Genomic DNA, 13,596 nt, shown 5'->3' with positions numbered 1-13,596 from the left:
TTGTGGAGAACGTCAAACAGAACAGTGACAACGTTGTGGTGAACGTCAAACAGAACAGTGACGGTGAATGTCAAACAGAACAGTGACAACGTTGTGGAGAACGTCAAACAGAACAGTGACAACGTTGTGGTGAACATCAAACAGAACAGTGACGGTGAATGTCAAACAGAACAGTGACAACGTTGTGGTGAATGTCAAACAGAACAGTGACAACGTTGTGGTGAACGTCAAACAGAACAGTGACGGTGAATGTCAAACAGAACAGTGACAACGTTGTGGTGAACGTCAAACAGAACAGTGACGGTGAATGTCAAACAGAACAGTGACAACGTTGTGGTGAATGTCAAACAGAACAGTGACAACGTTGTGGTGAACATCAAACAGAACAGTGACGGTGAATGTCGAACAGAACAGTGACAACGTTGTGGTGAACGTCAAACAGAACAGTGACAATGTTGTGGTGAATGTCATAGAGAACAGTGACAACGTTGTGGTGAACGTCAAACAGAACAGTGAGAATGTTGTGGTGAACATCAAACAGAACAGTGACGGAGAACGTCAAACAGAACAGTGACAACGTTGTGGTGAACGTCAAACAGAACAGTGACAATGTTGTGGTAAATGTCAAACAGAACAGTGACAACGTTGTGGAGAACGTCAAACAGAACAGTGACAACGTTGTGGTGAACGTCAAACAGAACAGTGACAACGTTGTGGTGAACGTCAAACAGAACAGTGACGGAGAACATCAAACAGAACAGTGACAACGTTGTGGTGAACGTCAAACAGAACAGTGACAAAGTTGTGGTGAACGTCAAACAGAACAGTGACAACGTTGTGGTGAACATCAAACAGAACAGTGACAACGTTGTGGAGAACGTCAAACAGAACAGTGACGGTGAACGTCAAACAGAACAGTGACAATGTTGTGGTGAACGTCAAACAGAACAGTGACAACGTTGTGGAGAACGTCAAACAGAACAGTGACGGAGAACATCAAACAGAACAGTGACAACGTTGTGGTGAACGTCATACAGAACAGTGACAACGTTGTGGTGAACGTCAAACAGAACAGTGACAACGTTGTGGTGAACGTCAAACAGAACAGTGACAACGTTGTGGAGAACGTCAAACAGAACAGTGACGGTGAATGTCAAACAGAACAGTGACAATGTTGTGGTGAACGTCAAACAGAACAGTGACAAAGTTGTGGTGAACGTCAAACAGAACAGTGACAACGTTGTGGTGAACATCAAACAGAACAGTGTACGCTGTACCCCTGAACAAACACGTGACTGTCAGCCTTCCCATCAGCCCCCTGTGGAACGCCTGATGGATGTGTTGTTCAAGTCAGCTTGGTTTTGGCATCACACCACCAAAGCTGCACAGAATTTGGTCAATGTCTGCATTTTTGTCTTTGATTTTTTAATGATTTTTATTTCATTTTTTAAAGCAACTGAAACTTGTCAGTCCAAATCATCCTTAATCTTATTCACTATTTAGTGATTTAATAAACCAACCAGGTAAAAGAAAGAAAATGGTGTCTGAAGAGCAAGTAAAATGATAGGGGTGTGAACCACAAAGAACGGCTGATGGAGAAGTGACCTTGACAGTGACCCCTGAGAAATCCGAAACCAAAGCTGCAGGCCATCACTGTGCTACAAAATGAACACGGGTCATGCCCACTCTGTCTGCACCAATCATTTCCATGGTAACTACTCATCCTTTAGTCTCCATCAATCATTTCCATGGTAACTACCCAGTCACTGTCTCCACCAATCATTTCCATGTAACTACTTATTCTTTAGTTTCGGTCAATCATTTCTACAGTAACTACTCATCATTTAGTCTATACCAATCATTTCCATGGTAACTACTCATCATAAAAATTTTTAGTCTCCATCAATCATTTCCATGGTAACTACTCATCATTAGTCTCCATCAATCATTTCCATGGTAACTACCCCATCACTGTCTGCACCAATCATTTCCATGGAAACTACCCATCTCTGTCTAGACCAATCATTTCCATGGAAACTACCCATAAGTGTCTGCACCAATCACTTCCATTGATAACCACCTATAACTGTCTGCACCAATCATTTCCATGATAACTAACTATAACTGTGCACCAATAGCTTCCATTATAACTACCTATCACTGTCTGCACCAATTATTTCCTGCATCAATCATTTCCATGGAAACTACCCATCACTGTCTGCACCAATCATTTCAATGGAAACTACCTCATCACTGTCTGCACCAATCATTTCCATGATAACTAACTATAACTGTCTGCACCTATCATTTCCATGATGATTACCCCATTATTGTGTGCACCAATCATTTCCATGGAAACTACTAATCACTGTCTGCACTAATCACTTCTATAACTACCCATCCCTGTCTGCACGAATCATTTCCATGATAACTACCCATCACTGTCTGCTCCAATCACTTTATCTGTACTAATCACTTCTATAACTACCTATCACTGTCTGCACCAATCACTTCCATGACATGATAACTACCCATCACTGTCTGCACCAATCACTTCCATGATAATTACCCATCACTGTCTGCACCAATCACTTCCATGATAACTACCTATCACTGTCTCCACCAATCACTTCCATGACATGATAACTACCTATCACTGTCTGCACTAATCACTTCTATAACTACCCATCACTGTCTGCACCAATCACTTCCATGACATGATAATTACCCATCACTGTCTGCACCAATCACTTCCATGACATGATAACTACCTATCACTGTCTGCACCAATCACTTCCATGACATGATAACTACCTATCACTGTCTGCACCAATCACTTCCATGATAACTACCCATCACTCTCTGCACCAATCACTTCCATGATAACTACCCATCACTGTCTGCACCAATCACTTCCATGACATGATAATTACCCATCACTGTCTGCACCAATCACTTCCATGACATGATAACTACCCATCACTGTCTGCACCAATCACTTCCATGACATGATAACTACCCATCACTGTCTGCACTAGTCACTTCCATGACATGATAACTACCTATCACTGTCTGCACTAATCACTTCTATAACTACCCATCACTGTCTCCACCAATCACTTCCATGACATGATAACTACCCATCACTGTCTGCACCAATCACTTCCATGACATGATAACTACCTATCACTGTCTGCACTAGTCACTTCCATGACATGATAACTACCTATCACTGTCTGCACTAATCACTTCTATAACTACCCATCACTGTCTCCACCAATCACTTCCATGACATGATAACTACCTATCACTGTCTGCACTAATCACTTCCATGACATGATAACTACTCATCACTGTCTGTACCAATCACTTCCATGACATGATAACTACCTATCACTGTCTGCACTAATCACTTATATAACTACCCATCACTGTCTGCACCAATCACTTCCATGACATGATAACTACCTATCACTGTCTGCACCAATCACTTCCATGATAACTACCCATCACTCTCTGCACCAATCACTTCCATGATAACTACCCATCACTGTCTGCGCCAATCACTTCCATGACATGATAATTACCCATCACTGTCTGCACCAATCACTTCCATGACATGATAACTACTCATCACTGTCTGCACCAATCACTTCCATGACATGATAACTACCCATCACTGTCTGCACTAGTCACTTCCATGACATGATAACTACCTATCACTGTCTGCACTAATCACTTCTATAACTACCCATCACTGTCTCCACCAATCACTTCCATGACATGATAACTACCCATCACTGTCTGCACCAATCACTTCCATGACATGATAACTACCTATCACTGTCTGCACTAGTCACTTCCATGACATGATAACTACCTATCACTGTCTGCACTAATCACTTCTATAACTACCCATCACTGTCTGCACCAATCACTTCCATGACATGATAACTACCCATCACTGTCTGCACTAATCACTTCTATAACTACCCATCACTGTCTGCACCAATCACTTCCATGACATGATAACTACCCATCACTGTCTACACCAATCATTTCCATGGGAACTACACATCAGTCGGTCAATGGGTCAGTCAGTCAGAATGTCTGTCAGTCGGAAGGTCTTACTGTCTGACAATGGAACCAACAGCTGACAACACAGCCAGATGAACAATATAATCCACTCAGTGAAGTGTTTGGCATGTTATGAACTGAAATCAGTGAAGTGTTTGGCATGTTATGAACTGAAATCAGTGAAGTGTTTGGCATGTTATGAATTGAAATCAGTGAAGTGTTTGGCATGTTATGAACTGAAATCAGTGAAGTGTTTGTCATAACTGAAGTGTTTGGCATGTTATGAACTGAAATCCATTCAGTCAACTGTTGGCAAGTTATGATTTGAAACCCCTTCAGCAATGGGGTAAACTGAAATCCCCACCCTGCAATTTGCCTGATACATGTTATAAACTGAAATCCCCACCCTCCATTTGTCTGATACATGTTATAAACTGAAATCCCCACCCTCCATTTGTCTGACACATGTTATAAACTGAAATCCCCACCCTCCATTTGTCTGATACATGTTATAAACTGAAATCTCCACCCTGTGGTATGTCTAACAGACAAAGTAACGGTCAACACATCACTAAACTAGTTTGATGCTCATTTTCATTCCATGTCCAGTCCTCTTTGCTGGAATCAACCAATCACAGCCCACCATTTCCCAACCCCCACAGGAGGTCAGGGTGCCCTCAGCTTGGCCTGCCACCTGGTGTGGTGACCACTGTCAAACATGGAGGAGTCTTGCCACGTGCTGTCTGGCCACTGTTGGACATGCCACATGTCTGTGTTGTCTGTCTGTTGTGCTTCCCTTGTGGCTGACGGCAGGCTTCTGGTGACGCAACAACACACGACACAACGCGTTCAACACTGCTGACCCATATACTGTTGCTGACAAACTACACATCAACTCACCTGGCAGAATGTGTTCAACACTGCTGACCTATACACTGTTGCTGACAAACTACACATCAACTCACCTGACAGAATGTGTTCAACACTGCTGACCTATACACTGTTGCTGACAAACTACACATCAACTCACCTGACAGAATGTGTTCAACACTGCTGACCTATACACTGTTGCTGACAAACTACACATCAACTCACCTGACAGAATGTGTTCAACACTGCTGACCTATACACTGTTGCTGACAAACTACACATCAACTCACCTGACAGAACGTGTTCAACACTGCTGACCTATATACTGTTGCTGACAAACTACACAACAACACACAACACAACGCGTTCAACACTGCTGACCCACATACTGTTGCTGACAAACTACACATCAACTCACCTGACAGAACGTGTTCAACACTGCTGACCTATATACTGTTGCTGACAAACTACACAACAACACAAAACACAACGCGTTCAACACTGCTGACCTATATACTGTTGCTGACAAACTACACAACTCACCTGACAGAACGTGTTCAACACTGCTGACCTATATACTATTGCTAACAAACTACACATCAACACACCTGACAGAACGTGTTCAACACTGCTGACCTATATACTGTTGCTGACAAACTACACAACAACACAAAACACAACGCGTTCAACACTGCTGACCTATATACTATTGCTAACAAACTACACATCAACACACCTGACAGAATGTGTTCAACACTGCTGACCTATATACTGTTGCTGACAAACTACACAACAACACACAACACAACGCGTTCAACACTGCTGACCCACATACTGTTGCTGACAAACTACACATCAACACACCTGACAGAATGTGTTCAACACTGCTGACCTATATACTGTTGCTGACAAACTACACAACACACCTGACAGAACATGTTCAACACTGCTGACCTATATACTATTGCTGACAAACTACACATCAACACACCTGACAGAATGTGTTCAACACTGCTGACCTATATACTGTTGCTGACAAACTACACAACACACCTGACAGAATGTGTTCAACACTGCTGACCCATATACTATTGCTAACAAACTACACATCAACACACCTGACAGAATGTGTTCAACACTGCTGACCTATATACTGTTGCTAACAAACTACACATCAACACACCTGACAGAATGTGTTCAACACTGCTGACCTATATACTATTGCTAACAAACTACACATCAACACACCTGACAGAATGTGTTCAACACTGCTGACCTATATACTGTTGCTGACAAACTACACAACAACACACCTGACAGAACGTGTTCAACACTGCTGACCTATATACTATTGCTAACAAGCTACACATCAACAAACCTGACAGAATGTGTTCAACACTGCTGACCTATATACTATTGCTAACAAGCTACACATCAACAAACCTGACAGAATGCGTAAAGCACTGCTGACATTGTGTTGGTAAACTAAGACACAAGTTTGATAACTGTGGATAGATCTGATCACTTTCTTTCTAAGGAGGGCAACAAATGTGTCTTTGTTTTTAAAGACAACAACAAATGTGTCATTGTTTTTAAAGACGACAACAAATGTGTCTTTGTTCTTAAAGATATGACATTTTGCTTTGTTTTTAATGGAGACATATTTTTGTTTTGTCTTTAAAAGAGTTTCAGTTTCAATTTTCCAAGAAGGCGACACTGCATTCAGACAAATCCATATATGCAACACCACATCTGCAAGGCTGATGCCTTACCAGCAGTATAACCCAACATGCTTAGTCAGGCCTTGAGTCATATATATGTATGTATGTGTGTGTGTGTGTGTGTGTGTGTGTGTGTGTGTTGTGTGTGTGTGTGTGTGTGTGTTGTGTGTGTGTGTGTTGTGTGTGTTGTGTGTGTGTGTGTTGTGTGTGTGTGTGTGTGTGTGTGTGTGTGTGTGTGTGTGTGTGTGTGTGGTGTGTGTGTGTGTGTGTGTGTGTGTGTGTGTGTGTGTGTGTGTGTGTGTGTGTGTGTGTGTCTATCAGAGGAAATTTCTTCCTCAGAATTTTGCCAGAGTACAACTCTTTCACTGCCATGGATTTTTTCAATGCCCAAAGTGCATGCTGCACACAGGCCCAAGGTTTATCTCCTCAAGAAGAATTTGTCCTAAGGGAGAAAAGAGATGTTTGAATGGAGACCAGAGATGTTTTGTTTTGTTTTACATGGAGACAAGGGGTGTTGTGTTGTCCATCCTCTGCTGTGTGAGGACCGAGACAATGACAAATGACAACATTCACAGACAATGACAACATCCATAGTCACTGAAGAAGTTGGCCACCCTGCCACAGCAAAGGTCAGCACAGAGGTCACCACAAAGGTCAGCACAGAGGTCACCACAAAGGTCAGCACAGAGGTTAGCAAAGAATATCAACAGTTCTTCATCCCCAACAGTCAATAGCTACATACCTGACCCCACAGTCAATAACTACATACCTGACCCCACAGTCAATAACTACATACCTGACCCCACAGTCAATAACTCACAGCCAATAACTACATACCTGACCCCACAGTCAATAACTACATACCTGACCCCACAGTCAATAACTCACAGTCAATAACTACATACCTGACCCCACAGTCAATAACTACATACCTGTCCCCATTGACACCATCACTGTCTGATGTCCAGAAAACTACACATCCCCATTGACAACATCACTGTCTGATGTCCAGAAAACTACACATGTCCCCACTGACAACATCACTGTCTGATGCCCAGAAAACTACACATGTCCCCATTGACAACATCACTGTCTGATGTCCAGAAAACTACAATTCACACACTGAAACTCGTGAGATACTGTGGCACCACACCTTTCCGTACTTTCCAGCCTGTTAGGTATAACACAGAATACAGCCTTTAAAACTGTTGGGTGTAACGCAGTAAATAGCCTTTCGAACTGTTGGGTGTAACACAGTATGCAGCTTTTCAAACTGTTGGGTGTAACGCAGTATACAGCTTTTAAAACTGTTAGGTGTAACACAGTAAATAGCCTTTCAAACTGTTGGGTGTAACACAGTAAACAGCCTTTCAAACTGTTGGTTGTAACAAACTATTGTGTGTAACACAGTAAATCGCCTTTCAAACTGTTGTGTCTTTATATGCTGTCATACTTCCACACAGCGGTGTCACTCTTCCATGCTATCCTTTTGGCCTGACTCTGAGCCACACAGATCATACTGCCTGACTCTGAGCCACACAGATCATACTGCCTGACTCAACACTGAGCCACACAGATCATACTGCCTGACTCATCACTGAGCCACACAGATCATACTGCCTGACTTCATCACTGAGCCACACAGATCATACTGCCTGACTCTGAGCCACACAGATCATACTGCCTGACTCATCACTGAGCCACACAGATCATAGTGCCTGACCTATCTCCATCACTGAGCCACACAGATCATACTGCCTGACCTTTCTTCATCACTGAGCCACACAGATCATACTGCCTGACTTCATCACTGAGCCACACAGATCATACTGCCTGACTTGATCATACTGCCTGACTTGATCATCACTGAGCCACACAGATCATACTGCCTGACCTATCTCCATCACTGAGCCACACAGATCATACTGCCTGACCTTTCTCCATCACTGAGCCACACAGGTCATACTGCCTGACTTGATCATACTGCCTGACTTGATCATCACTGAGCCACACAGATCATACTGCCTGACCTATCTCCATCACTGAGCCACACAGGTCATACTGCCTGACCTGATCATACTGCCTGACTTGATCATCACTGAGCCACACAGATTATACTGCCTGACTTGATCATCACTGAGGCACACAGGTCATACTGCCTGACTTGGTCATCACTGAGCCACACAGGTCATACTGCCTGACCTGATCATCACTGAGCCACACAGATTATACTGCCTGACTTGATCATCACTGAGCCACACAGGTCATACTGCCTGACTTGATCATCACTGAGCCACACAGGTCATACTGCCTGACCTATCTCCATCACTGAGCCACACAGACATGTCTTATTTCATACATGACTAGGGTAGACAGAATTACATATTTTTCACATCACTAGGACACACACATCATCACACTTTCACATTTTGTTTTCTATCAAACTAAGGTAAACCAGTGCCCAGTTTTTACACTATGTCTATGACACTATGGCAAACCTGAGCCCAGTGTTTATACTATGTCTATGACACTGTGGTAAACCTGAGCCCAGTTTTTACACTACCTCTATGACACTATGGTAAACCTGAGCCCAGTGTTTACACTACCTCTGTGACACTATGCTAAACATGTGCCCAGTTTTTACATCACCATATTTGTTGGCAACCCTTATCTCATTATGAGATGGTACACCCCCCTCCATACCTCCCCCCACCCCCCTTTACACACAAACCCACCCCCTTTCCCTCCAATCCTCCCCCACTCCCTGGCATCACAGGAAAGCATCAAAGTAATGGCATCACTTTTCACAGTTGTCAGAACACACACACACACACACACACACAGCAAACATGCTCTGGTTCAGAGACTCTGCCACTACTCTGGATGTCAGCTGACCACATCATCATGGCTGATAGTTGTGTGCACACACATCATGTGTGATGTCCCCACACTGTCATCACTGACACATCAAGTGTGATGTCCCCACACTGTCATCACTGACACATCATGTGTGATGTCCCCACACTGTCATCACTGACACATCATGTGTGATGTCCCCACACTGTCAGTACATCACTGACACATCATGTGTGATGTTCCCACACTGTCAGTACATCACTGACACATCATGTGTGATGTCCCCACACTGTCATCACTGACACATCATGTGTGATGTACCCACACTGTCAGTACATCACTGACACATCATGTGTGATGTTCCCACACTGTCAGTACATCACTGACACATTATGTGTGATGTCCCCACACTGTCACCACTGACACATCATGTGTGATGTCCCCACACTGTCACCACTGACACATCATGTGTGATGTCCCCACACTGTCAGTACATCACTGACACATCATGTGTGATGTCCCCACACTGTCACCACTGACACATCATGTGTGATGTACCCACACTGTCACCACTGACACATCATGTGTGATGTCCCCACACTGTCAGTACATCACTGACACATCATGTGTGATGTCCCCACACTGTCACCACTGACACATCATGTGTGATGTCCCCACACTGTCACCACTGACACATCATGTGTGATGTCCCCACACTGTCAGTACATCACTGACACATCATGTGTGATGTTCCCACACTGTCAGTACATCACTGACACATCATGTGTGATGTCCCCACACTGTCAGTACATCACTGACACATCATGTGTGATGTCCCCACACTGTCACCACTGACACATCATGTGTGATGTCCCCACACTGTCATCACTGACACACCATTCCCATCAGGTCCACAATTCCCATCAGACCCACACACAAAGGCACAAGTACACGCATCAACAGACACATCAACACACACAGCCTGTCTGTACTGAGCAATGTAGCACTGCCAGTGACAGTACACACACTGTTCACTGACACACTGCCAGTCACAGTACACACACTGTTCACTGACACACTGCCAGTCACAGTACACACACTGTTCACTGACACACTACCAGTCACAGTACACACACTGTTCACTGACACACTACCAGTCACAGTACACACACTGTTCACTGACACACTACCAGTCACAGTACACACACTGCTCACTGACACACTGCCAGTGACAGTACACACACTGCTTACTGGCACACTACCAGTCACAGTACACACACTGTTCACTGACCCCAGAAACACACCATCACTACCCTGATGTTCCACCTCACCTCTTCCATAACACATGCACACACACACAAACACACAAATACACACACACAGCCCAAGCCAGCGATCAGAGATATATATCCATGGCCACACTTCCTTTACCTGGGGCGAATCTTTTCATATTGAAAACGATGGCCCTTTTCCAGGTATTCCCCATCCACAACACTAAAAGTCTGCTGCTTGACGTAATGAAAGTGATCCAACACGAACTGGTAGAACTCATTTTCCATTTTCCACACATTGGACTGGTGCAGCTTGTCGATGGTGGCTTGTTCAGGGGGGTACTTCTTCAGGGTCTTCCGCAGGTGGGACTTGCGACCTGAACACACAGTCAGACCTTCACTGGTCAGCGGAGTAAAAATCCCAGTTATAACTACTCACTGTAAAAAAAAAAAGTTCCCAGTCCCATTTCCCTGCCTTATTTTTAAAGTCCCCAGTCACACCTACCTGCTGTACAGAAACAGTCCCCAGTCACACCTACCTGCTGTACAGAAACAGTCCCCAGTCACACCTACCTGCTGTATAGAAACAGTCCCCAGTCACACCTAATTGCTGTACAGAAAGTCCCCAGTCACACCTACCTGCTGTACAGAAACGGTCCCCAGTCACACCTACCTGCTGTACAGAAACAGTCCCCAGTCACACCTATCTACTGTATAGAAACAGTCCCCAGTCACACCTACCCGCTGTATAGAAACAGTCCCCAGTCACACCTACCTGCTGTATAGAAACAGTCCCCAGTCACACCTACCTGCTGTACACTGTATAGAAACAGTCCCCAGTCACACCTACCCGCTGTATAAAAACAGTCCCCAGTCACACCTACCCGCTGTATAGAAACAGTCCCCAGTCACACCTACCTGCTGTACACTGTATAGAAACAGTCCCCAGTCACACCTACCTGCTGTACACTGTATAGAAACAGTCCCCAGTCACACCTACCTGCAGTCCCCAGTCACACCTACCTGCAGTCCCCAGTCACACCTACCTGCTGTACAGAAACAGTCCCCAGTCACACCTATCTACTGTACAGAAACAGTCCCCAGTCACACCTACCCGCTGTATAGAAACAGTCCCCAGTCACACCTACCCGCTGTATAAAAACAGTCCCCAGTCACACCTACCTGCTGTACAGAAACAGTCCCCAGTCACACCTACCCGCTGTATAGAAACAGTCCCCAGTCACACCTACCTGCAGTCCCCAGTCACACCTACCTGCAGTCCCCAGTCACACCTACCTGCTGTACAGAAACAGTCCCCAGTCACACCTATCTACTGTACAGAAACAGTCCCCAGTCACACCTACCCGCTGTATAGAAACAGTCCCCAGTCACACCTACCCGCTGTATAAAAACAGTCCCCAGTCACACCTACCTGCTGTACAGAAACAGTCCCCAGTCACACCTACCTGCAGTCCCCAGTCACACCTACCTGCTGTACACTGTATAGAAACAGTCCCCAGTCACACCTACCTGCTGTATAGAAACAGTCCCCAGTCACACCTACCTGCTGTATAGAAACAGTCCCCAGTCACACCTACCTGCTGTATAGAAACAGTCCCCAGTCACACCTACCCGCTGTATAGAAACAGTCCCCAGTCACACCTACCCGCTGTATAGAAACAGTCCCCAGTCACACCTACCTGCTGTATAGAAACAGTCCCCAGTCACACCTACCCGCTGTATAGAAACAGTCCCCAGTCACACCTACCCGCTGTATAGAAACAGTCCCCAGTCACACCTACCTGCAGTCCCCAGTCACACCTACCCGCTGTATAGAAACAGTCCCCAGTCACACCTACCTGCTGTACAGAAACAGTCCCCAGTCACACTTACCCACTGTATATGAGTCAGGGTGGTCAGTCATCAGGGTGGTCAGTCATCAGGTGGTCAGCCATTAGTCATCAGGTGGTCAGTCATCTGTCATGAGGGTGGTCAGTCATCAGGGTGGTCAGTCATGAAGGTGGTCAGTCATCAGTCATGAGAGTGGTCAGTCATGAAGGTGGTCAGTCATCAGTCATGAGAGTGGTCAGTCATGAGGGTGGTCAGTCATCAGTCATGAGAGTGGTCAGTCATGAGGGTGGTCAATCATTAGTCACGAGGGTGGTCAGTCATGAAGGTGGTCAATCATTAGTCATCAGGGTGGTCTGTCATGAGAGTGGTCTGTCATCAGGTGGTCAGTCATTAGTCATCAGGGTGGTCAGTCATCAGGTGAGTCAGTCATCGGGGTGGTCTGTCATGAGAGTGGTCTGTCATCAGGTGGTCAGTCATTAGTCATGAGAGTGGTCAGTCATGAGGGTGGTCAGTCATCAGTCATGAAGGTGGTCAGTCATCTGTCATGAGGGTGGTCAGTCATGAGGGTGGTCAGTCATCAGTCATGAAGGTGGTCAGTCATCAGTCATGAAGGTGGTCAGTCATCAGTCATGAAGGTGGTCAGTCATCAGAGTGGTCAGTCATCAGTCATGAGAGTGGTCGGTCATGAGGGTGGTCAGTGGTCGGTCATGAAGGTGGTCAGTCATCCGTCATGAGAGTGGTCAGTCATCAGTCATGAGAGTGGTCAGTCATGAAGGTGGTCAGTCATCAGAGTGGTCAGTCATGAGGGTGGTCAGTCATGAAGGTGGTCAATCATTAGTCATCAGGGTGGTCTGTCATGAGAGTGGTCTGTCATCAGGTGGTCAGTCATTAGTCATCAGGGTGGTCAGTCATCAGGTGAGTCATTAGTCATCGGGGTGGTCTGTCATGAG

The 13,596-nt window shown here is 45.1% G+C and overlaps 1 protein-coding gene and 1 long non-coding RNA gene across 4 annotated transcripts in view; both read right to left on the bottom strand.

Moving 5' to 3' along the window:
* Window positions 1-4,572: 4,572 nt before the first annotated feature.
* Window positions 4,573-13,596, bottom strand: part of LOC143289704 (heparan sulfate 2-O-sulfotransferase 1-like) — a 148,468-nt gene continuing 139,444 nt past the window's right edge. The window contains exons 8-9 of one of the 2 annotated variants that reach the window (XM_076598753.1): window positions 10,956-11,172; window positions 4,573-4,894 (exon numbers count right to left, since the gene is read on the bottom strand). In XM_076598753.1, the coding sequence (XP_076454868.1) occupies window positions 4,744-4,894; window positions 10,956-11,172 (368 nt within the window). In that variant the 3' untranslated portion in view covers window positions 4,573-4,743. Of the gene's footprint in view, window positions 4,895-10,914; window positions 11,173-13,596 lie in introns of those variants that run through there. The other variant, XM_076598754.1, reaches the window with a different exon arrangement.
* On the bottom strand, window positions 6,962-9,333 carry LOC143289434 (uncharacterized). 2 transcript variants are annotated; one of them, XR_013056245.1, is made up of 3 exons: window positions 8,871-9,333; window positions 8,507-8,738; window positions 6,962-8,431 (listed from the first exon to the last, which is right to left on the bottom strand). It is a non-coding gene; the product is annotated as an uncharacterized LOC143289434 (long non-coding RNA). The 2 variants fall into 2 exon arrangements; XR_013056244.1 differs by having other exon boundaries at window positions 8,507-8,602.

Source organism: Babylonia areolata, chromosome 14, assembly GCF_041734735.1.
Source record: "Babylonia areolata isolate BAREFJ2019XMU chromosome 14, ASM4173473v1, whole genome shotgun sequence".
In the NCBI taxonomy this organism is placed as follows: domain Eukaryota; kingdom Metazoa; phylum Mollusca; class Gastropoda; order Neogastropoda; family Buccinidae; genus Babylonia; species Babylonia areolata.
Note: the sequence above shows the minus strand (reverse complement) of the source record. Positions and strands in the feature narration are given on the sequence as shown.